The sequence below is a fragment of the Paramormyrops kingsleyae genome, chromosome 5 (genome assembly GCF_048594095.1).
Source record: "Paramormyrops kingsleyae isolate MSU_618 chromosome 5, PKINGS_0.4, whole genome shotgun sequence".
In the NCBI taxonomy this organism is placed as follows: domain Eukaryota; kingdom Metazoa; phylum Chordata; class Actinopteri; order Osteoglossiformes; family Mormyridae; genus Paramormyrops; species Paramormyrops kingsleyae.
This window is the reverse complement of record NC_132801.1, coordinates 23,319,643-23,344,994: the sequence shown is the minus strand read 5'-3', so window position 1 is coordinate 23,344,994 and position 25,352 is coordinate 23,319,643. Positions and strand designations below refer to the sequence as shown.

Sequence of the window (25,352 nt, the reverse complement as noted above, 5' to 3'; positions counted from 1 at the left end):
TAGTATAAGCCCTGAATCCCTATAACCCTACCTGGATAAAAGGCAAAAGAAAGTGGATGAATGTATATTAATTCATCCACTTTAAAATGCATTCCGAGAAGCAGATTCTTTTCATTACGGAATTATGTTTACATCATACACTATATGGACAGAAGTGTTGGGACCTCTGGCCATTACACCTGCAGGAACTTTTGACATCCCATTCAAAATCCATAGGCATTAATGTGGAGTTGGTCCCCCATTTGCAGTTATAGCAGCTGCCACTCTTCTGGGAAAGCTTTCTACAAGATATTGGAGTCTGTTTCTAGGAATTTTGGTAGATCAGGTACTGATGCTGGACATGAAGGCCTGGCTCACAATTTCCGTACTAATTCATCCAAAAGGTGTTCGATGGGGTTGAAGTCAGGGTTCTGTGAGGGCTAGTCAAGTTCTCCCACACCACACACTTACCCAACCATGTCTTTATGGACCTTGCTTTGTGCACTGGGATACAGTCATACTGGAACAGAAAAGGGCCTTCCTCAAACTGTTTCCACAAAGTTGGAAGAATAGAATTGCATTAAGAGTTCCCTTCACTGGAACTAAGGGGCCTTGCCCAACCCCTGAAAAACAGCCCCATACCATTAAAAATGAAAGGCTCTTGTGCTTGGCTAAATAATCTAAATAGCCTCACATCACCCAGCGCAATGCCAAGCATCAGATGGAGTGGCGTAAAGCACACTGTCACTGGACTCTGGAGCAGTGGAAACATGTTCTGTGGAGTGATAAATCACACTTCACTGCTCATCTAAAAATCTGATAGATGGGTTTTTTTGGTTGCCAGGCCCCACTGCATTGTTCCAACTGTAAAATTTGGTGGAGGAGGGTTACAATAGTTTGTAAAACCTGAAGTAGCTCAAAGTGTCCTCTCTGACATTGATTATTTGGTCACCCTATCAAAGTGTTTGAAGAGTGGGGAAAAATAGGTTCTGGTATTTCCCTTCTTATTCAGTTCTGGCAGATAATAAGAGGTGCTGGTAGTACGTACTGCAGAGTACAGGCCCACATCAAGCACTGGATATTCTGCACTGTAATCTGCTATATCATATACAGTATGTATGATGTATATGATTGACTGCGCACAATAAACATCAAGTTACATAAAGTTTCCTACCAACTTCGAAGAAAACGATGTCGACGATGACGAAGCTAAAGCCTATTAGTACTCCGTTCCTGTAGGTGGCGCTACAGTGGATTTATCGCACCACCGCGCCGATAATGACAGCCCGTACAAACAACCGAAGTAGAAGCTTTGGTAACGTCACCAACGTACTATCCGTTGCTCACTGGTTGGCGGAATATTTAAATTGAGAAATAGGATAAAGTTGCCGAGTTATTGTAAGCGGTAATGTAACGACAAATTTTGTTCTTTCTGTTTTATATATTAATTTAATAAAGTTTGTAGCATATAGAGAACACTCAGTTCGCTTGTGTAGGTGTTAATGAATAATAAATAGATGCTTCTTAGCGCGCGCCGCGTACTAATATCTTCGCTTTGTTTTTTCTCTTTTTCATTATTCATTTCCCAAGTAGTCTGTTATTGCGGGTATATGTGTGTTTGTGTTTTGCTCAGTTTGTATTATTTAATCTAACTCCGGTATTGTGTTGTTATTCTGCGCTGCCGTTCGGTTCTTTGTCTGTACCATACTTTATAACTAATTGCTTGATTAAAGATTTACCTTATCTGAGTCAACTGTAGGGCAGCTTAAGCGCCTCTGAAATTAAAAATAGTATAGATGAAATGCTGCTGGTGTTCCTTGAGCCCTTCTTTCATTAGCAGGACGAAAGATGAATCGGGCATCCAGTAGCCGGCAGTCGGGGTTGCCTCTCAGGGTGGCTGACGGCAGGATGAGCATGATCAACGCCACGCCGCAAAGGTAACTACTGGCGCCTGCCCATATCCCATTTGCCGTGTGTCTGTCTGTCTGTATGTTTCTGTGTGGGTTTGCATAGACCACATTTGGGGACCAAAATGTCCCCAAAGTGCTGTAAAACCTGAAACTTCCTTACTTTTGGGGACACTTCTTCAGGTCCCCATTTGGATAATCTAATTTTTACGAAAATCTTTGAATGGATTCACAAAAGTGAAAGTGCCAAAAGTCTTGTATTTTGCCTGGTTACTTATGGTTAAGGTTAGGGCTAGGTAGAGGTTAATGGTGTTGTGATTGGTTAGGGTTTTTCCCATAGAAATGAATGGACGGACCCCATTTAGATAGGAAGACCAACTTGTGTGTGTGTGTGTTCGGGTCTTGAGCCCGCTGATGTTTTTGACGCAGCAAAGACTCTGCTTTCGGAAAGCTGAACATCCCGAAACCACAGTCTGGGACGTCTGACAGGAGAACCAGTTTTTTCGGGAAAAGGTAAGACTTGACAAATTTCTAAGAGAAGTTTTTCTGATTCAAGGTGCTGGTGTCCTGGTGTTACTCTATAATCCCAACATATTTAGATGCACTGACTGGAGATGTAACTTAATTGGGTGCAACATTGCATCAAAAAGCTAAGCCTGGTAGTTTTTAGAACATTCCATTTGGTGTCCATAGAGGAACCTGCTTTTTGAAGACTTGGTACGCAAAACCTCATTTCAGGTTGCTTTGCATGTGATTCCATATGTGGATCTCGCAGTCTGAGCCTTGGTACTTCATTGTGAGCCCTCTGCTTTTTAGAGCTAGTGGGGCAGGCATGTCCCGTAACAGCACTTTTGGAGCTTTTGGGGGTGTGGAAAAGATGAAGGATCCTCGACCTCTCCATGACAAGTCTTTCATCCAGCAGTGTATCAAAGATCTCTGTGAGGTAAAGGCTTCACTGCAGTCTAAAGAATTAACAGAACTAACGGAAATAACTTTGCAATCTACTCACAGGACTCTTCCTATCCCCTCTGTTTTTCTCTTCCTAAGTTCCTGTCCGAGAGGGGATTCCCCGGAACAATAACAGTCAAGTCCCTCCAGTCCCCCTCCACCAAAGAGTTCTTGAAGATCTTTGAGTTCATCTGTAGCCTAATTGATCCCACTTTTCAGATGCCAACGTCCAAAATCGAGGAGGAGGTTCCTAGAATTTTCAGAGATTGGGGGTAAAATAGTTCACATGGGTGTACATTACAATTGCATGCTTGTTGGATTGAGCTCACTGTATCTCCTAGGTTGTGCTTACCTGTCTGGTTGTCTTGCCACAGGTATCCTTTTCCCCTGTCTAAGAGCTCCATGTACTCTGTCGGGGCTCCTCACACGTGGCCACAGTTCCTTGGGGCATTAGTCTGGCTCATCGATATGGTAAAGGTGAGGAGCAGCTGGGCAAGTGCTTCCTAAAAGCATGACCATTGTCAAAACCAAGTCAAAGCATTCTATATCCGATCACTGCCCTCATCCGGAGTCCTTTATTTGCAGATGTACTTCCGTATGCGGGAACAAGACCTTCTTTTCTCTAATTTCTCAGAGGACTGCTCAGATATAGAGAATGGAGCTGAGTTTAATAAGGTACTGAGACTCCATGAGGTATTTGCGTTTGCCATCCCTGGTCTCAAGTCACCCTCTGACACAGCTGTACTTTTTCCTCCAGCTGTTTCTCGAGTACTCAGCAGAGACCTACCACTATTTCATGCATGGAGCAGACACATTTGAGGAAGCCGACCAGGCATACATCGCCAAGCTGAGTGAGTGACTCTGCATGACGCTAGTGAATGGTAGCATTTTTTTTTATGTGAGCTAATTGTCTCATCTATTACTTGAAATGTGTGCAGCAAGGATAAGCATTGAACAAATTAATTCTAACCTGGGCTGCCTGTCTTGTATGCTGATTTATATGGCCTTAGCTTAATGGTACAGCTGAACCTGATGAATGTTTTCAAGCAGAATATGCATCATGGTATTACGATTTCAATTCACTGGTTTTATTTTTTAAGAGAAACTTTACAAAGTTGACGAGGCCCAACTGGAGACATTGGCTGAAAAGTACAGAATCATTAGTGAAGAGGTAGAGAGACTGGAGAAAGAAAGTCAGACGGTTCGTATGCTTGCACGTGTGGATCGTGGTTCGACCCCATGCATGGACCTGTGACACACCTTTTCTCCTCCATTATTCCATATGACATCAGTGAGGTGCTAATGTGCATTAAACGCCTGTAACAGGACCGACTGATGGTTAAGCGAACGGAGAAACTGAGACTGCAGACGGACCTGCAGAAGCTTCAAAACTATAACAGCGAGATGGAGTCCTTCAAAGTGGCCCTCGGGAACAAAGCGGCTGGGATATCTGAGGAGCTAGAAGCTACAGGTTAGCGGGTCTCGTCCTACCCTTCTCATCTGAGCTCCTCACTTGGACATCCTGGGAATGCTGATGACCTCTCGCTCTCCAGAGCTGCAGGTGGAAAGCTTGAAACAGGAGCAGGCCAGGCTGCAGCACATATTGGTGAACCAGAAGTTTTCCCCGGCTGACGTCGAAAGGATCAACAGAGAGAGAAACGAGCTCCAGCAGACCATTACCAGCCTGAGCGCAAACTTGGAGGAGGCTGAGCAGCACATGTGGAATGAGGAGATCGCCTTCGCAAAGGTCAAGGAAGAGGTAGGGCCTGCAACTGGACGATCCCTCTCTGCGTTAGATTGTACTGGCATTACAGGACTAATCCATTTACACACACTGCCCTCTGCTTTATTAGTTTGAGGTTTAGGCAGTTTGAATCGCTCCCCTTTTGTGTATGTCTGTGTGGAGTTTGCATGTTCTGAGTGGGTCTCCTTTGCTTGTTTTGGTTTCATGTACCTCACAATGGGCTGTTATTCCATGTAGAGTGTTCTATCTTGCATTCTATGGTGTCTGGAATAGACTCTAGACCGCTATTATTCAAATCACCGTCCTCAAGGTCCGAGCACTGCTGGTTTTCCAGCCTTCCTTTACCTGTGAGCCAGGTGTGAAGCCTCTGACCAATCAGAATCAGTAATTATTAAACTAACTACCTGGGAGAAATGAAAACAAGGCCTAGATCTGGAATCGAGGTTCAAATTTGAAGAACCCTGCTCTAGACCCTCCCCAACCCCCCGTGATCCTTGACTGAACAAAAGGATTCGAGGATGCATGGGCAATGCTAAATTTTAATGATAATTGGCTGTGTATGTATTGCCACATGGAATTTATGCAAGTATTCAACCAGGTTTGTTTGGGAAGAGCATGTACTGGATAAATGTGTGTTATTTCTTCTTTGCCCTCCTGTAGGCTGAAGCTGAACTGGTAGAGTACCACAGCTTCGCTCGCAAGCTGAAGCTGATTCCTGCATCTGCAGAGAATGCCTGCGGGAGAGATTTTGAGATCAAAGTCACTGCAGCTGACTGCGGCCTTTCAGCTGTGGCCCAATACAAAGTGCAAATTCAAGTACGGCAGCAAACTGTAACATTGCCTTTTTGTGTGGATATTAAATCAATATTGAGATCTACTAGACATTGTTTTAATGGTTTTTTTTCCCTCCCACTTATGCAGAATCCTCTTAAGAAAATGATTTCTGAGGTTGAGGAGGAGACTGGATTGCTCAAAAATAAAAAATTAAGCCTCCAGGAAGCAGTGGAACAGGTATGAAGATATTTGTGTTTCATTACAGTTGGACGTTAAAGCAGATCTTAAATAAAAGTTCATCCTCTTTTTCTTGAAGATTAGGTCCAATGTGGAAGACAAAACCAATGAAATTAAAGACCTGAAGGAACAAATTCGCAAACTGGATGAGCAGCTCGAAATGGAAATGCAGGCAAGTCCCCAGTCTGTCTTGTAGTGCAAGACTTCAGACTCTCGCAGGTCACCTCTGCCTGGAGGTGTGTTTGTGCTCAGGGGTCCTACACAGTATGGAAAGTTTTGGAAAAGTATGGAATTTCATGTTGGTATTACTCAAGTCAGGATAAGTATGGAAGAGTATGGAGATGGTGGTTTTTCCAGACCACTGGATCAATTTGCAGTATGTTTTCTACTAAAACTGTCTGGATGTTCTTATTGCTTTTTCTGATGAAATTGGCCATGTGTGCTAATTGTCAACGCCAGAATGTGCATAAATCGTACATTGAAGAGCAGCATCCCAAATGACACAGTGGGGGTGTGTCTGTGGGCCAGTAAGAAATACTGACATAGGCTACCTTGCGATTTACAATGCTCACAATGTGGAAATGCAAGTTTTTCACCTGCTTGGTTAAGAGTGCTACAGTACAGTGCCATCTAGTTGCAGCCAGGGGCAGATCCTGGCAAGGGCAAGGTGGGCAATTGCCCAGGGCAGCATCCTGTGGGAGGGCACTGACTTGTCAAACTGCTAGTACCGACCCCATATGGTCTGGAAAAGTAAGGAATTTTAAAGTGTGTAGAAAGTCTATTTCGAGCTCCTCCTTTTATCCTTTATAGGAAACGGCCCGTGAGGAGGAGAAATGGGCCTCGGAGGTGGAATCAATGGACAACCACAAGAAGGTGCTGGAGAGAAAGCTGAACGATGGCTATGACCAGGCTCTGGAGCAGCTTAAAGCAGCCCAGCAACAGTGAGTCTAACCCATTCCCCAGTGGTGCACATAATCATAGCACATCAGAGATGTCAGGCAGCTGGCCTTTAAGTGATTGCTTGTGAATGAGTGGTGATGCCATATGGGTTTAAGCTCGTTATTTGTGATTCGTGCTCCCTCCTCTTCCCAGGTATCACCTGGTGGTGCAAGAAACCAATGAGCAGCGCCGTACTGTGGTGAACAATCTCTACAGCGTGTTCACCACGGCCACAGACCACCTGTCACGTGTGGAGGTGAGTCACTAAATTCAGCGTTGTGCTGAAACCGCATGGATCTATTGGGTTCCTGTACGATTCCATTGTGAACGTTTCTTCATGAGTGTTTATTCTGAGATGCACGCTAAACCTGTTGTTGTACTCGCATGCTTTTCTCTCCTTTCAGAAATTCTTGGATGACCAGAATAAAAGGATGGACAGAGTATATAAGAAGAGCCTTCAGGAGGAGGAGGCGGAGCTCAAAGAGCTGAGAGACATGGTGGAGAGCTATATCGCCAAGGCCGAGGATTTGTGATGTCATTCCTTTAACCATTTGTGGGTGAGGATGGGTGGTAGTTTACTAGTGGGTTATCTTTTTCTACCATTTTTTTTCTCCCAAAATTTTGCTGTTCGGTAAAATAAAATGTGCTACAATTGTGTATCTATATTTGACGTAGGTACAGAGAACCCCAACGGTGTCCTTAAGGCACTTTGCTGTACATGTGCTACTCTTATGATTGCTGAGAGATCTTTATCCATAACTGTCTTATGTACTGATAGAGCTGATGCTTCTGACTGCCTGTCAATCCACAATAGAGAGGATGTGTAAAATATTTTATACACTGTGCTGTCATGTTTTAGCATTGTAGTCATCGTACCTCAAGTCAAGGTTAAGAATAAAACGCAAACATCCATTGCTTTTTCAGTGGTAGATAAATATACAATCCACATATGGTAGAATATATAAAATGTAAATAAATACACTAACGGGGGAAAATAACAAATGTAAATTTCCTCTCCAATGAGACTATGTAGATGTCCCTGATCATATTTGGCATTGGGGGTGTGGGGGGTGAGGACCTTCTGTTGCATTTGTTCCCTGGGACATATCTGTTGGGAAATGGAAAATGGTTGTATGAATTGGGTAACACTGACATAACCATACCATTGTCTAAATGAGTTAAGTATTTATAGAAATTCTGCTGCCTTTTTATGCAAAATGGTTTATTATTTCTATGTTCCTTTGTGCTTTCCTTAAATAGTTCAGTATAAGCCTTGAATCCCTATAAATCTACCTGAATAAAAGGCAAGAGAAAGTGGATGAATGTATATTAATTCATCCACATTAAAATGCATTCCGAGAAGCAGATTCTTTTCATTACTGAGTTATGTTTACATCATACACTATATAAACAGAAGTATTGGGACAGCTGGCCATTATACGTACAGGAACATCTGACATCCCATTCGAAATCCATAGACCTCAATGTGGAGTTGGTCCCCCATTTGCAGTTATAGCAGCTGCCACTTTTCTGGAAAGGCTGTCCACAAGATTTGAGTATGTCTGTAGGAATTTTGCCTATTCATCCTAATGAGATTGTGAGATCAGGCATTGATGTTGGACATGAAGGCCTGGTTCGCAATCTCCATTCTAGTTCATCCCAAAGGTGTTCGATGGGGTTGAGGTCAGGGCTTTGTGGGCCAGTCAAGTTTTTCCACACCAAAAACTCCAACCATGTCTTTATGGACCTTGCTTTGTGCACTGGAACACAGTCATGCTGGGACAGAATAGGGCCTTCCTCAAACTGTTCCTACTAAATTGGAAGCAGAATTGTGCAAAATGTATTGGTTTCCTCAAGCATTAAGAGTTCCCTTCACAGGAACTAAGGAGTCAAGCCCAACTCCTGAAAAACAGCCCCATACCATTATCCCTCCTTCACCAAACTTTACAGTTGGCACAATGCAGTCAGGTAGGTAACCTTCTCCTGGCATCTGCCAAACTCAGACTCCTCCTGCCAGAATGTAAAGTGTGACTTGTCACTCCACAGAACATGTTTCCGGCCATGGAAGCCCATTCCATGAAGCACACAGTTTTTGTGTTGGGGTTAAGAGGAAGTTTGGAACTCTTCAGTTAAGTCGTCAAAGTGCTGGTGACTTATATGCACCTAGCGCCTCAGCACTTGACAACCCCGCTCTCTTACATTACGTGGTCTGACACTCTGTGGCTGAGTTTCTGTTGTTCCTAAATGTTTCCACTTTGCAATAATACCACTTACAGCTGACCGTGGAATATCTAGCTGGGAAGAAGTTTCACGAATTGACTTATTGCAAAGGTGACATCCTATGACAGTATCACGCTTGAATTCACTGAACTCTTCAGAATGACCCATTCTTTCGCAAATATTTGTAACCCTGACTGCATGGCTAGGTGCTTGATTTTCACCTGTGGCAATGGGTCTGAATGAAACGAAACACCTGAATTCACTGATTAAGAGGTGTGTCCCAATACTTTTGTTCATATAGTGTATTTTCAGTAAATACTCAAAACTGAAAAAAATATTGGTTTTGATTTAGACAACCAGCTCTGTCACCAGCAAAGTGACTACAGCCAAGGACACGGTCTCCTCCATGCTTTATGGTTAGAACCACACAGATGGATCTCACACTCTTTCTGCGTCTCACAAATATATAGCTGTTGGGCTGAAATATTTAATAATTTGGTTTGCTTACCCATAAGACAAGTCTCCATTCCTCAGGCATCCAATTTCTTTGCTTTTCAACCCAAGTGAGTCACTCCCTCCTCTGTACTCTTTGTACCAATTCTTCCAGTTATACCTGCTTCATACCTCCTGTCAACAATTGATGCTAAATCTGTACTTCTAGTAGCATTTAGCTGAACTTGATTGTCAGATGCAGTTAATCACCAGTTTCCCAGACTGTTTCTTCTTTGATCTGCCTGACCTTGTTCATTCCTCATGAGTGAGAGTTTCTTCAGATGATAACAGTCTTAGCGGCATCAGCTACAGACACTTGCAAAGTACTTGTGGTTCCTCTTGAAGATGGAGCTGTATTTCTATAATTAGACCATCTGTGTTTTTTTTTTCTTTGCTGAACGGGACATATTTTTATTTGCTGCCCACACATTCAGGAACCATAGACAATCTGCAGGGTTGCCAACTTTGGTCAGCTAACGAGCAAATTTTCAATTCAAAAGAAGTCTGCATACACGTGCACCTTGTCTTCAGGGTTTGCAAACTACCCCAACGCTTTTGCTTTAGCTAGTTTTAGGTTTATAATGGAATAAAATAGATGTGCTGTAAGATTTCTTGCGTGAACATGAGTCTGAAAGCGTGAGCGTCACGCCAGATCCATGAGAGTTGGCAGCACTGCTTTCTGAAAACTATGGTACCAATACACCAGCCATTAAATGTTAACAATAATCATTTCCAAAAATAATAAAGTTACTGTAAAAATATTTTTGATTCTGAGAATATCTAAGATGGACACATAGGAAATGCTTGGGCTGATATCCTACTTTGGGTGCTATTTCACTGACATTTGCAGGGTTTCCTTTTTTATTGTGAATACAATTCACTTATGACTGCCTTCTTTTTTAAGAACACAGATATATATTATACTTTTATTATATATATGTATATATATAAACATAATTATATGTTATAATTATAATTATAGAATAGATAATTGAAACATGATTTCAAGTAGGCCTAATCAAATTTTGACTAGCATTGCATATGACCTGAATCACTCTATTACCTAGAACAGGGGTGGCCAATCTTATCTGCAGAGGGTCGGTGTGTAGACAAGAACTCAACTAATTGCTCAGAGTTGTTAAAATCTTATCTAGCTCTGGTTTAAAAAAACCCAGGGTTTAGCTTGCACTGTACTAACAGGAAGACTATTCCATACTCTAACTACTCTCTGTGTAGAGAAGTGTTTTCTACGTATACATAATATGTATAGTACTCCAAATAAATTCAATCAAAACATACATTAAAGTACAAGGATGTTTTTTTGTTTTTCCAGCAAGAAGAATGATAGTTCAATGACAATTCACAAACTGTGTCATCGTATGGGAGGTTATTTTTTTAGGTTAGTGTTTCCTGTCGGCAATCTAAGGACTTAGCACTATGTCTTGCGCATAAAAAGGAACATTACTTCCGGTGCATGTTTCCGGTCTCAGCTAACTCACAATAATAATGGAATTTCACCAAAATAAGAGTAAGGACGAGCCTTAGCGAAACCATAAGATGTTTTCAGAAGAAAATAAAGGAACACTTTACAAAGGTTCATGTACAATATCAAGCAGCTTAATCAACTGTGCTAAAATAAATATGAGAAGTTTAGTAATCCTTTTTTAAATGTTAGTTATCTGTCAGGACAACCGTTCTTGTCAGTTTATATATTACGACAATTCATAATATACCTTATTGAAATGTTTTATAATGTATAATTAAATTAATACGTTATTAATAAATGTGACGATTTACACAAAAAAAAGTAACACATTTATAGTGGGTTACCAACAACTACATCGCTAGAGTTTTACGGTACTTATATTTTTATATGGAAGTCAGACTTGTAGTGTCTCCAGCATATCAAAGGCAAATGCAAATCTATGTCTATCACATCATATTAACACACCAAAAAGAAAAAGTAGCTTCTACAGTGAAGCATACAATGCGAAGCCGTATTTAACGTCTTTTATTTTGAAAGCCGGGGGAAAACCGGAAAGGATTGTTACTACCGCTAGCAACGATCGACAAACGTGGAGCTACAATGTGCGCTTGGAACGGAGGGAATTCCGGGCTCGTTTAAACCGAGTGCCAGCACATTTGTTTTAACTAATACATGTGCAGCCTTTCCATCATCTAACATAGCTATGGAGCTCGATACCGATGTCCTGCCGACCCCGAAAGGAGGGTTCCACTGCAAATTGTGTGATATCAACGTACCAAATAGTAAGTTTTGTTATTTATAACAACTAATAACACGTGTCGCAGATCACAGTTGTAATAACATTATGTATTTGTTAGGTATAGAATAAGAAGCATTTTTATAAATGTCACTTTGGGTATTTTTCAACATTGATGTTGCTTTTCTATTTATTTATCAGATTTAACTAGTCGAATGTCCAGCCTAACGGTTTTCTCAATCTGTGAATTAAAGTTACGCATTCGCGCTGGCTCGCGTTTGATAAGGTGGATAAAACAAGAACCTGTATTTTTAAAGCTTTGACTGTTTGTGTGTGGATGACTAGCACTGGTGTGATGCGCGTGTCTCCGATGTGTGGCTAGAAGCCAGCTTGGAGGACCACCTGAAGGGGCGAAAACATGGGAAGCTGCGCAGCGTGCGGGACACCCGGCAGAGGCAGGAGTCCAGCAGCATCTTCGTCAGCGGCTTCCGGCGTGGCACGTCCCAGCAACAGATCACCGATTACTTTGAGCAGTTCGGACCTGTGTCGGAGGTCATCATGGACAAGGACAAGGTCTGTTCTTCGGGGCTCTTCATTGGATTCAGATCAAGTGTCATCAGTACCAGATTCCCGGAAATGAGATAAGACTTCTGAGTCTCGTTGAATAACCTTACAGCTCATTGAATTGTTATACTGGCCGGTGAATGTCAGGGATTATTCATGCTGGTGTACTGAGTAGCTGTGATTTGTTCCCCCTTTTCACAGGGAGTGTATGCCATCCTGGAGTTCGTTGAGGTGGACAGTCTGTTAGCAGTGCTGTCTCACACGCAGCACACCCTGGGCAGCCAGAAGCTGCGTGTGAAGCCCAGGGAGAAGAAGGAGTTCAAGTACATACCGAAAAAGAAGCAGGACGGGAAGAATCCCCGGCTGAGCCTAGAGCAGCTTTCGCAGGACCTCTGTCAGGCAGCATCAGTGAGTGTCCCCTTCTCTTCCATGCAGGCTGTCCCATGCTCACCCCCCATATCATCCAGCTTCTTCTGTCATCAGTTAACTGTGTAGTCAGAATATGAAGAAACCCCTTCTAACCCCCTACCAAAATACACCTGAGTACTCATTAGCAATAGCAGTTGTACATGAATATAGGGCTGTCACTATCATGAAGTTAAACTTGATGATTAATTGTCATACATATAATTGCGATTAACGGTTTAATTGTCTTTTTCTGTTCATTTTTAACACTATCAGCCTGGAGTTGCCCTAATTAATTTAATACTACATATGTACCTTATGAAGAACTGAATATTGAATATTGGAACATATAACAAAAAATCTAATTTGCCTTTTAAGCTTTGTAAACAAAAATTGTACAGGGCAGATGACATAAATGCCTTTTCAAAAGACCTCGAGACAAACAGTTAGTGCTGTCACTACCCAATCCGACCCACATACCCGATTTTAACTCGCACGTCAGCACTGCTTCATCCATTCATCCTGCCATTTTATGGCAAACCATATTGTTTATGTTAACAGCAAACTCAGCTGGATAACTTACCTTAATTAAGGTATTCTGGGGAAAATATAAGTGAACGAAGATAAAATCTATTTAAACTGGGGCACCTTAAATCTGAGAATTTGTCTAGCTAAGCAAGAAATCTGAGCTTTGTGAAACATGATAGAGACCCTTGGTATTGTTAATTCCGTTTCTTTAAAAAAAATAATCCTTTTTCTTCACTTGACATTTTAAGTGTTCACTCCAGTTGTCTATTTCCAGTTTTTGGATCAACACTATTACCTAAATATCCTGTATCTGAAATGTTACTTAATATTTCCATCAGTTGAAATTGCTGCTGTCCAGCGACATGGTATTTTGCTATACATATAGCTTTGGTTCACTCTAAACTGAAATATATTTGCCCTATTTTTTGTTTGTTTCAACCATATGTATATCACTCCAAATCAGTGGGATCAGAAAAAAATACAAAATTACATTTCTCTTGTGCTCTGGATAACAAAGAATAACATCAAGTGACCTTCAAAAAGAATGGGGAACATTAAGTGCAGGTGAGAGGTGCACTGCTAGGACAGTGTGTATCAGGCTCTTAGAACCAGGACTGAAGACCCATAAAGCAAGGAAGAAGCCCTTCATCAGTGAGGAACAGGGAAGAACAGGTTGCAGTTTGCAAAATAAATAAATAAATAAATTAAAATAAAGAAGAAATGAGTGAACCAAAATATTGTGCTGTGGTCACTTAATTTTTTTTTCCACAGCTATATATTCACATAGACCCCCATGATTACCATACAGGGAGATGTTGGCTTTAAGCACGTGGAATGTAACTTCTCTGGTGGGAAGCCTGAGCTGGTGCCAGGAGGTAGAGAGATACTGAATAGCGGGAGAATATTTTAAACTGGATTTGAGGAAGCACTGCTTTATACAGCCAGTAGTTTGAGTATGGAATAGTCTTCCTGTTAGTGTAGCGCAAGCTAAAACCCTGGGTTCCTTTAAATCGGCGCTAGATAAGATTTTAACAACTCTGAGCCATTATTTAAGTTCTCCCCAAACGAGCTTGATGGGCTGAATGGCCTCCTCTCATCTGTAAATTTCTTATGTTTTAATAGGTGTGCGTTAAGTTGAGCTCAACTATGACTAGGGCTCTGGAACCAAACTCCTGGAGAGAGGTTGGACACTGTTTTACTCAGGAGTTGTCCATGGTGAGAGGTGCCGGGCCGGTGTGGGTCTGGGTCTATTTATAGCCCCCAAGTTCGGTGCCAGTATGTTGGAATTTACCCTGGTGAGCAAGATAGTCACCTTCCTTCGACTTCGACTGTACCCAGGTGATGGGTACTGGCAGGCAAGGCAAGAACTCAGGTGTGGGAGGAGTTCGGTGAGGAAATGGAGAAAGATTTTCAGTTGGCCTCAAAGGTTCTAGCAAACTGTCAGGTGACTCAGGAGGGGGGGCACTGCTTTACCCATGCTGCTTACATCATGGATGGAGAAGTGTTGACTTCAAATTGGGATGTAGCTTGGCGGTGGAAGGAGTATTTCGAGGACCTCATGAATCACACTGATACACCTTCGATAGAGGAAATAGAACTATAAGTCTCATTGGACGACTTACCCATCAGAAGGTCTAAGGTCACTCAAGTAGTCAAAAAACTCTTTGGTGATGGGGCTTCCGGGGATGGATGAGATTGCTTGAATGCTCTTTATGATGTTGGGCTGACACGCCTCTTCAATATTGCATGGATATTGGAGACAGTCAGTGTCTGATTCTGTTCAAAACATTTATGGACAGAATTTTTAGGCATAACCAAAGGGTGGAAGGGGTCAGGTTCAGGGTCAGAAGATTGCATCTTCGCTTTCTCCAGATTAATGTGGTCCTTTTGGTTTCATTGGGCTGTGACCAGGAATATGCACTGGGGTGGCTTGTAACTGAGTGTGAGGTGGCCAGGATAAGGATCAGTACCTCCCAGGCTGAGGCCATGTTTCTCGGAAAAGGGTGGATTGCCCATCCAGGTAATTTAAGTTTCTGGGGGTCTTGTTCATGAGTGGTAGAAGGGAGCAAGAGAATGACAGGCTGATCGGTGCAGTGTTGGCAGTAATGCAGACGCTGTGCTATTCTGACGTGGTAAAGAGAGACCTGAGCTGGAAGGCAAAGCTTATCAATTTTCCAGTTGATATACGTTTCTACCCTCACCTATGCTCACAAGCTTTGGTTAGTAACCAAAAGAATGAGATTGTGGATACAGGCGGCAGAAATGAGTTTCTAGGTTCAGCCGTCGGGTGAGGAGCTTGGACGTTTGGTAGGGGCTCAAAGTAGAGCTGCTGGTCCTCCACATGGAAAGGAGCCGGTTGAGGCGGTTTGGTCGTCTATGTAGGATGCCTCCTGGATGCCACCCTGGGGAGGTGCTTCAGGCATGTCCAAATGGGAGGAGGCCCCCGGGCAGGTCCAGGACGCTTTGGAGAGATTACTGCCTCTTGGCTGACCTAGGAACGCCCGGGTATTCCCCCAGTGGAGCTGGCTGGGGAGAGGGAGGTCTGGGCATCCTTGCTTCGACTGCTGCCCCCGTGACCCAACCCTAGATAAGTGGCGGATGGATGGATGGATAACATATTATAATAGATATATCTAAAAATAATTGAAAAAAATGTATGTAGAGCAGGCTTTGATTGGAATTTTCACTGCTGGGCTCCTATCTTAAGCCCCTCTTATCATTCAGAGTAATGCCATTTATGAGACTCTTGATCATATGTTACTAATGATGTAAGCCAGGCCTCACTTAAGACAGCCTGAATCAGTCACAGATCCTTATTCTGTCTGTCTTTCCCCAAGACCACCCCTATATCCAGACCGCTCAGGTCATGTTTTTCTTCTTCTTCTTAAGGCTTGGAGCCTCCAAAATCTTAAGTGGCATATCATATGAATGGTCACGTTTAAAAATCTTTTTCATTTATATTCTTATTTTTTTTATTAGTACAAAAAAATGAAATGATAAAAAAGATGGATTACATATATTTTTATTTGTATGTGTCAAAAGTGAAACTGTATGTGTGTGACTTAACGTATGTGGAATCACAGTGTCATTCACTACAAACAATGACATTAATGTACGAGGTGCAAGTCAATGAATAAATGCGAACTTGAAAGTGCACATGGTCAGTACATTTCTGCTAGTAACTGTAGGGAGTTACTTGGGATTCTGAGTGTGTCCAGTTGGGTAGTGTTTGAGTACCAGGTGGAAGATGGGTAAAGTGCTAGGTGTGGATTTGCAAACCATTCAACACATAATCATTCTACGAGTGGAAGTTAGAATGGATCTGCTACTTAACGGGTGGTTTCTGAGGGTAGTCTGGTTGCCTGCTTTGGGGTGCAGTGCCATGCTGGGCCACGGGAAAGAGGATTCAAATTGGAAATTTAATCCACAAGGATTTCTGCCCCCAGCATGACAGTACTGTGAGGATGTGAAATGAAGTTTGGGGGAGGATTAGTAATCCGCACTTTTAGTGTGGCTGTGAGCAAGTACAGCTGCTGCAGTGTTCTGCTGGTATTGAGCACTGACACTGTTTCTGGGAGAGATGACCTAAATTTCAGGGACAAAATGAATAACAACATGGCATGAATATTCAAGATCTGCTGACGAGCTTTGAGCTTTTGGGACAACTGTTATTAAGGGATTCAAGTTTTTTCCAGTCATCAAACGTAGCAGGTGCTGAAACGAATGAGCAAACAGAGCCTACTTACTTAAGAAACAGAGATTTTTTTGAAAAGGCAGAGCAGATCCTTTACGTCACAGATGAACGTCTGTAAACAGAGAGTGGGTTGGGTGAGTAAGTGTTGTTAATTGCATTATAACTTCATATGAGTCTTCTGGCTCAGAATTTAGGCCGCCTGCAGTTCTCTAGGTGTCTGGAGTCTTCCTCTTGGGGATGTCTTCAGAGAGCGACCATGTGGTTGATGTGAACCCCTGCTTGTAAGGCTTTCTGTCGCCACCAGGTGAATGAACAGATGCAGTTGCTGGTAGAGAGGTTCCAGCTGTCCGAGAATGAGAAGAAGGTCCGCGAGCTGTTTCTGCAGCTGTTACAGGAAGTCTTCTCTGAGTTCTTCCCGGGTTGGTACCCATATCGCCCACCATACTCCATACTGGTCTCGTCAAAAGGGTATTGTGTACAAGTTAGGACGTTTCTGATGTTTAGGATAGAAATAATGTCACAAAATCTTTATCTGACCAAGATGGTTACATATTAAACCTTAAAACATGTTTATATAACAAACCCAAAAACTGACTGTGTGCTGAAATACATGAACCTTTCATCTCGCTGAGCCTTTGGCATCCATGACTGCAACCTGGAGTTACAAATATTTTGTCGTTCCAAAGCACAGTTTCTTTTCCCTTTTTTGAGGATCTGCTGGAATATTGATCATCATTGCTGTATTGCAGTACCCATTTTTAACACAGCTTCATTTCACTGCAGATCAGTCTGACGTTCTCTAGAATATTTTGGGATTGCTCCAAATTTAATCCTTAGGCAGAAACGAAGCCCCAAACCATGACAGTCCCACCACCATGCCTGACAGCTGGGACAAGGTTATTTCTGTTGGAGACACCAGGTTTTAGCCCCATCTGTCTGGAAAACATTCATCTAAAAATCTACCAGATCACCCGGTCAGTCTGTTGCAAACATGGGAAGAGCAGTGATTTGTTTTGAGAGCAAAGGTTTTCTCTCTTAGCTTGTTGTTGAGAATGATGATCATCTCCACAGCTTTTTCTGATTTGGTCCAAGGCTTCTGTTACACACCTTGTTTCTCTAGGTAGGATAGCTTATAAGAACATGCACGTCAAAGCACATCAAGTATCCCCACGGTCTTCAATTCTCTCTGTCCGCTGGTAAATACCAAAATATTTTTCAGAGATACTTTGTGGAGCTATTCCTTCTCTTTTACAAAAGAAACATCCAGTTTTCATTTATTAAATATATCACTGTCATTTACCACAAGAACAGCTGGGAATTGCAAAGCAGCACTGTATCGACATATGAGTGATTCCTTTTTAATATGATTTGTTTCGGGGGGGGGGGGGGGTGTTAACCCTGCAGAGTGTCAGATCCTGCCTTTTGGCTCCTCTGTCAACACCTTCGACATCCACTCATGTGACTTGGACCTTTTCCTGGATTTGGAAAACACAAAGATATTCCAGGCAAAGGCTAAGAGCTCCTCGGAGCAGGTATGCGGACAGCTTCGCCTTCTCACAGTTCTCCTAACGTTCCAGTTGTTGGTTTAAGAATGCTAGATTTGTGAGTCACTGCCAGATGTTTCTCACTCAGCCATTGTTCTCCAGAAAACGCATATCAATGGGAAATCGACCATCCATGTTCTAATGCCTTTCTGTTCTGCATGTGTTTGAGCACTTTTGGTTGAATCACACCGGAAGGTGTCTGTCTGATAGAGATTTTATGGGAAGCTGATCTCGCTTGTTAGTTGGCAGACTGACTTTCGTAATTGACAGCCCGGACCCCAAACAGTGCTGGATTCACTCATTCACTTTACGTCTCCATGTTGTTGCTGTCTTCTCCGGGGCAGACCGCGGAATGCCCGTTAGAGGACAGCCGCTCCGAGGACTCCATCCTCTCGGACATAGACCTGTCCACGGCCTCCCCCGCCGAGGTGTTGGACCTGGTGGCCACGGTACTCCGGAAGTGTGTGCCGGGGGTGCACAAGGTCCAGGTCTTGAGCAGCGCCAGGCTCCCTGTGGTTAAATTCAGCCACCGGGAGCTGGGCATGCAGGGTGACATCACCATCAACAACAGGTCAGCACCCACAATGCCTTGCAGCATACCACTGGGTGTACATGCATCCATTTGGACTGGAGCTCCCTTGTTAATCAAATAATAATGAAAAAGTTCCAACTTCTGCTAAGTGCCCTTGCTTAAGATATCATGAACTCTGAGGACTGTAACTGTCACTTTAGCACCGTTGCAGTATTGGCAAAAGCTTCCTTTGGTGGCTCTTTACCATAAACGTTTAGTGGTAACTACATATTTTCCTCATGAACTTCCACAGACAAGGAACCCAATGCCTTTTTTAATTCACAAATCACTGGATTAAAAATCTAGAAATGTCATTGTATATATATAATATTGAGATCCGAGCTCTTTCTGAGCCACAATTCAGCCAAACTGTTTAAAGTGTCTGAAAAGATGTAGCTTCTGTGTTCTACTGCCTCATTTTATCAATTATCTAATATGGGCCCAGCTCACCCAGTTAGGATGTGTGACACCTTAAGAGTTTTACCTCAGAAATCCTGGCAGAACTTAGTGGAGCGTCAGTGGTGATTGGACCGGCGAGAAGCCAGGTTCTTACTCTGCTAATCCCATATTTCGACGGCCGATTCTGCCTTCCTGCTTTTGAGCTGAAAGTCCAGGGTTGCAGAGGAATAACATGTCATGTGACAGAGCAGAGCAGCGGAGGAGGCGGTTAGGTCATGAGGAGAGAGCCGTGTGTGAGGCGTCCCCCTTCTCTGTCCTCTCGCTCCCTCCCTTAGGCTGGCGGTGAGGAACACTCGCTTCCTCCAGCTGTCCTCAGGCTTGGACGACAGGCTCCGTCCCCTGGTGTACACCATCCGGTACTGGGCCAAGCAGAAGCAGCTAGCAGGTGAGGCCTGTTCCCTAAAACCTGTCAGTCCATTAACAATGCTGGCTCTTCCCAAAGACCCCATCCAGGATACTCAAACGCCCCAGCGATGCTCCAAAATGACATTTAATTGAAATTTTCCTGACGTTTTGCTGGCTTACATTAGTGACCTATTAAATACGTCTATTTCTGTATGTAACAAAGTGCTGTTGTATGTTGTTTTTTTTTTTTTTGTTTAAGGGTTACATAAGGTGCTTCTCGGTTTCACAAGCTGCCCGAGGAGAGTTTGGGCACGATCTCGATGACTGTATGCTGTTTTATAGGGGGACCCTTGGGAACTGCACCCAGCAAGGGGTATTTTAATGACTCGGTTGAGAGTAGGGACCCTTGTCGTGCAGAAAGACCCATGACTGCATATATTTTAGTCTTCCTAGAATCCAAATGTAAATTGGGACCAAAATCAGATCTTTTTGTAAATGAGGTAAAAGTGTCTTTGAATTTGCATGCCGTTTGGTCTTGCAAAAAAAAATTAGTTAAATATCATTTTGGGGCAGTTACCTGGTAGTAAGACAAAATTATTTATACAATAATATTTAGACAAATCCAGCAGTAAGAGAAGGAACATAGAAAATAAAAGGTATAATACTTGTTAATCAGTTAAATCAATTAGCATTGGTGGCTTTTTTGGTAAATCATTTTAAATATGATGCTAATAAGTTTTTTTTTTTTTTGTCAATAAACAGAATGTCAGTGTTGGTCAGGTCTAGGTCTCCTGAGGTGGGGGGGTGTGTACATCATCCATTATGCACAGTTCAGATTTTCACAACATTTTTAATTAGCTGTCACGTTTTGCTTGTTAGAGCCAGATAATTAATAATTCCCAGTGATTGATTTTTTTTTCCAGCCCCAGCAGTTAAAAGGTGTGCAGCTGTGCTTAATGAGTTAAGTGAATGACTGAAACCTAGCTACTCACAGTTGCAGTTCTCCATGGCATGCTCAAGGTGGCACCAGACACCAACAGTTTCTATGACCATTTCCTGCTCTGTGTGGCATCTTTGGCCAAGGACCACTAGAATCACTATAAGCCTTATTTGTAGATTCTAAGTAAATATTGCCTGTGCGGTAGCTGGAAAAGTTAGGCGGAATTCAGTACCAAATTCACCACAGACTGGGAACTTTAATCAAAACCACTCATAATTTATTGTGTTGGCTGGGAAAGGAGTTTGTAAAAGCTTAAATCATGGTTTACCTTACAGCACCTGAACTTCTGTTGGGTTCATAAGCTTTGGCTGCTTATTTGTATCGGGTGTAATGCTGTCTGTCTTTCTTGCAGGCAACCCCTTCGGAGGGGGGCCACTGCTGAATAACTACGCCTTGAGTCTGCTGGTCATCTTCTTCCTGCAGAATCGGGATCCCCTCGTTCTCCTTCCTCTGAAGCGGCTCAGAGAGTTGGCTTGTAGGTTCAGCCAGTCTTGCACCAGCACCCGAAACCGCACACGCACATTAGTGACTTACTGATATACCACTGGATTCTGACTCTGTGTCCTGCTAGGTGAAGAGGAGGAGTGTGTGATCGAGGGCTGGGACTGTACATTCCCCAGCCAGCCCATCGCTGTGCCCCCCAGCAAAAACACAGAGGATCTTTGTAAGTGTCAGGCTGGCCTTTCGCGTCCGGGGGGGGGATGTGAAGGGTGCTGTTATTTCACATTGGCCTCAGCCCCAGGTTAACAGAGGAAATCTGCTGTGTATTTCAATTATTTAAGCCTGCTGTGTAGTCCTGCTTAGAGTCCTGCACACATTTTTTTTCCAGAGATTTATTTGTCTGTTTACCCTGATTGGTACAAGTGTAATGGGTTATGGAATCATTCCAATTATGAAAGCAGTTGGTCTTCGCTTAGTATGAATTTATGAACATTTTAGTAAAAGTAATACTCGTAATGCTTGTGCTCTTTGGTGCGATGAAGGATAATGGCATGAGGAGGGAATGTGTTAATGTATCTAATTTTGTATGACAGTTTGTGTTCCCAAGGTTCACCGTTAAAGCCTGATGATATATTTTTATAACAGCTGCTGTAGAAATGGTAAAAACATCATTTCCCTCTGATGCTGTTCTGTCAGTAGGTTTAATTGTCAGCAGATCTGAAGTCAGGTAACATGTTATGACCCAAATGCATTTAGGACCAGAATTGGACCTTATTATGTCTGTGTCACATTTCGGACCAGAATCGGACCTCTCGTTACCCCTGTTTCACATTTAGGCAGAGAAGCCATTTATGGGCAGAATGCTAAGGTGAACTGCAGTTGTGTTTTTAGTAATAGAAGCTTTAATGTTACAATTTCCTGCAGTGATACTTTAGGATTAACACGGATTTACAAATATTAGAATGGAAAAAAGTATGTTCACTGACAGATCAATATTTAACAGCCCACCTTCTCTATTTACCAGTTCAGATAGAGACTTGTTTTAATGGATTTACATAAATGGGTTTAAAAGGTGCTGACAAGGTCAGTACAGGTAAAGGCTTGGATGAATTTAAATGAGTTTCGTTAAGAATGCTGTTTAATGCTAATTTTAGTGAGGCATTTTGAATGTGGTATTCTACCGTGAAATGAAAAACTAATGCTAACAAATGTTATTCAGGACATTCATTTTAATGTAACAGAACAGACTCATAGAAAATACACATTTGGTTATTAGTCACATTGTTAAATTCCACCGGTTTCAGGTTTTTAACAACTTCTTATTGACACTCAGTAATTGGTCCATCTGTCTGTCCATCTACCTACCAGGAGTCTTGGATGAGTCCCTCATTGTCACAGGGAAAACACTCACACCCATGAACACGTACTGACCAGTGTTGTATATTATATTACCTGTAATGAGTACCCAGCACTCGGCTCACTTTTGAGTGACTGAATTATATGCCTGCTGGATTTTCTCAGGAAAAACAAACCGTAGCTCATCTATAGCTGTTGCCTGTGAGTCGTGACACCCATTGGAAAATCTATAGTGTAGGAATGCTTTCACAAGGGAGACGGGAATATTACTTTGACTGATGATAGTGCAAAACAATAACAGTATTATTCAGATATTTTGTTTACCATTTCTAATCTCAATAACATACTACAAGAAGTTCAGTTTTAGGACTGAACCGTGACATTTTTCCTCCAAATGTTCTTAGACTCACTGATGCTGACGGTTTTCCCGTTTTGCTATACAATCTTATGCAACCCTATCCAGCTGAAAGAGATTACATCAGCACTGTCATAATTATCGCTGAATATGATGAAGGACGCAGTGCTGGCATTTCGGTGTCAGTGTACGGTTTTGTTTTGGGTGTGAGTGTAACTATGAACACATACCATTGCTGTTGTCTTGGTCCTGGGCCCTGCGGCATCCCTGTGGCTCTTTCCTGGCACGCACTTTGCCTCTTCCATCATTTTCTGGATTTAATGGACTGAAGTATATAGTTGTTCAGCTCTAGCCAATCTTTCCCCCTCCCCCCTTCCTCCTCTTCCCCTCAGGTGTCCTCCTGGCTGGGTTCTTCGCATTCTACGGGCAGTTTGATTTTGCGGGATCGGTTGTCTCTCTTCGGGAGGGTCAAACGTTTCCCATCTCGGACTTCCTCACCAAGGAGAGGGGGTGGGGGAAGCTGGCGGCCGGGCAGCAGGAGGTGGTGGGGGGTGCTGCAGCCAAGGCCAGCGCGCCCAAGCTCGGCCCCCTCAATGTTTTGGACCCCTTTGAGTTGTCCCACAATGTGGCGGGCAACGTGAATGAGCGGACGCAGAAGATTTTTCAGCAAGAGTGTGAAGAAGCAGCCAAGTACTGCCGCAGCCTACAGTACCAGCGCAAGTCGGCTAAGGGGAAGGCATGGGGGCTGGTTCGCCTGTTCCTTCCCCACGGTGGCGCCTCCCCAGGATCGGCTGGAGAACCTGAGAGAGAGCTGGTCATCAGCGTTCCTTTCAAGGCTGGCGCGCTTCCTGAAGCAGTCCGGAGCGAGCTCCACCTGGCCGGGGACCGCTTCCGGATGTTCTGGTTCAGGAAGGTGTGCCGTGCCGTTCTGTCTGTGTTTCAGGACGTGCTGAAATGCAGCATGACCCACATAAAAGGTTTGGAAGAGCCGTGGGTGGAGCAGGAATGGGCGAGTCGGGGGGATCCGGTGGACGGTCCTGTCGGAGGTCAGAGCACTGCTGTTGAAGATGTACAGCATGATACCCCTGCAGCCAGTGAAACTGACACTGCTGCTGCAGACAGAAATGGAGGACAGGAAGCCGGCAGCAATGATGGCACTTGTGGTCCTTCCACAAGTGTAGATTCTGGTGCTGTGGGACAGGTTCAGAGGGGCATGAAGAGGACATCGACAGAAGCCGACGGTGCATCGTCTTCTCATTCTGACAAAAAGCTGAAGCTGGGCAGCCCAGAGAAGTTGGGAGCAGTCCGTTGGTACTGCCAGGCTCAGCACAAGGTGTGGGCAGGACGCCGGAAGGTGAGGAGGGACCTGCTGAAGGGCATACCGGAGACCTCCAAACCAGAGGGTGGCAGCGTGGAGCTGGAGACCAGAGTGACAGAGCAAATTGTGCGGGAGCAGGCAGAATCGAGTGAGCTGCTGGAGTTTGGTGTGGAAGCCAAGGTGCTGGGAGGCACAGAGAGCACCCGGGCGCAGTTACGGTTCAGCCCCACCGATGCGCACGCCAGCCTTTTTCAGGACTTCTTCCATTTTTTGGAGTCCTTTCTACCGAGGATGACAGAGAAGATTCTGGAAACATTGAAATGAAATGGAGGATAATTACAGTATTATTGAAAGTATAGTACACTCACAGGCAGCCTTTAAAGATTTTTATGATTTTGTGTGTTTTCAGAGCCAGAGGGTAATGTTACCCCAAGTTGATAAATACCCCAAAAGAAATGTAAAACACTTATACAGTAGACACTGGTGTAATGAATAAAATGGCTCTTTTTGATTTCACTTCCAGAATCTGTGCTTAAATATCACTTCTGTATTTTATTTGTACCTTAGCTTAATCGTGTGCATCTTCTTTGTGGTTGACTCAACTCTGCTCAGCTCTATTACATAAATGATAGATTTTATAGATTGGCTTTGTTTGAACTGACTGAAATGTGCTGGTTTCTTGTTTAAAACATCTCTTCATACCGGCCAGAACCTGCACGAGAATATAGATTTGCCGCCAGTCAAAGAGGGGAAATTACTTGCAAGAGGGGAAGCTGCAGAAAGTATCGATCCACTGGGAAGCCTGAACGTGGACTTTGGAGAAATCGATTCCCCACACTCATGGTGTCACGCGGTTAAATCTGTGAAGTGGTCCTATGAGCCCATTCAAACCTGCAGTGGGCAGGACCTCAGAAGTCTCAGTCAGCATGGCTTTGCTGTGGTTCTTTGTACTTGGTTTGTTGCTGTGGTTCTTTGTAGTGACGTAGTTGTGTGTGAAGGGTAGCTGAAAAATCCCAGCAGTCTTGACCTGTGCACTTACAGGATACTTTAATGTGATTGCAATTTATTTTTAGGTGCCATCAAGTTGATGGTGAATCCTTGTGACGGTATAGATGGCTTTTCTCCAGAATGTTCAGTCTTCTGGCTGGGTCTACGGGTTTCCCAACAGCAGTCATTATTGTGATGTTTCAGTCCATCTTCCTTGATCCAGGTCATCTTTGTTTTTAACCTTCTTTTACTTTTGACTTCTAAAAGCATTGTGGCCTTTTCCAATACAGTTTTCACATAATATGCCCAAAATTAAACTGCTT

The 25,352-nt window shown here is 43.3% G+C and overlaps 2 protein-coding genes across 7 annotated transcripts; both read left to right on the top strand.

The window, feature by feature from the left end:
* The first annotated feature begins 1,242 nt into the window (after positions 1–1,242).
* On the top strand, positions 1,243–7,845 carry ndc80 (NDC80 kinetochore complex component). Of its 6 annotated transcripts, none has more exons than XM_072712438.1 (17): positions 1,243–1,294; positions 1,817–1,916; positions 2,316–2,399; positions 2,703–2,829; positions 2,934–3,106; positions 3,209–3,311; positions 3,420–3,509; positions 3,592–3,685; positions 3,935–4,035; positions 4,161–4,305; positions 4,388–4,593; positions 5,239–5,394; positions 5,500–5,589; positions 5,669–5,761; positions 6,400–6,530; positions 6,682–6,784; positions 6,933–7,845. In XM_072712438.1, exons 1-17 carry the CDS (start codon positions 1,258–1,260, stop codon positions 7,059–7,061), a joined length of 1,962 nt encoding a protein of 653 aa, XP_072568539.1. In that variant the 5' UTR covers positions 1,243–1,257; the 3' UTR covers positions 7,062–7,845. The 6 variants fall into 6 exon arrangements, with proteins under 6 accessions (XP_072568539.1, XP_072568540.1, XP_072568541.1 ...); XM_072712439.1 differs by having other exon boundaries at positions 1,272–1,384; positions 1,820–1,916; XM_072712440.1 differs by having other exon boundaries at positions 1,283–1,377.
* Positions 7,846–10,729: 2,884 nt separating this feature from the next.
* tut1 (terminal uridylyl transferase 1, U6 snRNA-specific) lies at positions 10,730–24,558 on the top strand. The gene is made up of 10 exons (XM_023820830.2): positions 10,730–11,508; positions 11,845–12,035; positions 12,228–12,434; positions 16,958–17,072; positions 18,058–18,185; positions 18,542–18,768; positions 19,503–19,612; positions 20,925–21,047; positions 21,144–21,236; positions 23,117–24,558. Exons 1-10 carry the CDS (start codon positions 11,430–11,432, stop codon positions 24,364–24,366), a joined length of 2,523 nt encoding a protein of 840 aa, XP_023676598.2. The 5' UTR covers positions 10,730–11,429; the 3' UTR covers positions 24,367–24,558.
* Positions 24,559–25,352: the final 794 nt, after the last annotated feature.

Coding starts and splice junctions, on each gene's coding strand:
- ndc80 (XM_072712438.1), top strand. CDS start 1,258: ATGACAGCCCGTACAAACAACCGAAGTAGAAGCTTTG. Junction 5,395..5,499: donor AATACAAAGTGCAAATTCAA/GTACGGCAGCAA, acceptor CCACTTATGCAG/AATCCTCTTAAGAAAATGAT. Junction 5,590..5,668: donor TCCAGGAAGCAGTGGAACAG/GTATGAAGATAT, acceptor TTTTTCTTGAAG/ATTAGGTCCAATGTGGAAGA.
- tut1 (XM_023820830.2), top strand. CDS start 11,430: ATGGAGCTCGATACCGATGTCCTGCCGACCCCGAAAGGAGGGTTCCAC. Junction 11,509..11,844: donor TGATATCAACGTACCAAATA/GTAAGTTTTGTT, acceptor ATGTGTGGCTAG/AAGCCAGCTTGGAGGACCAC. Junction 12,435..16,957: donor ACCTCTGTCAGGCAGCATCA/GTGAGTGTCCCC, acceptor TGTCGCCACCAG/GTGAATGAACAGATGCAGTT.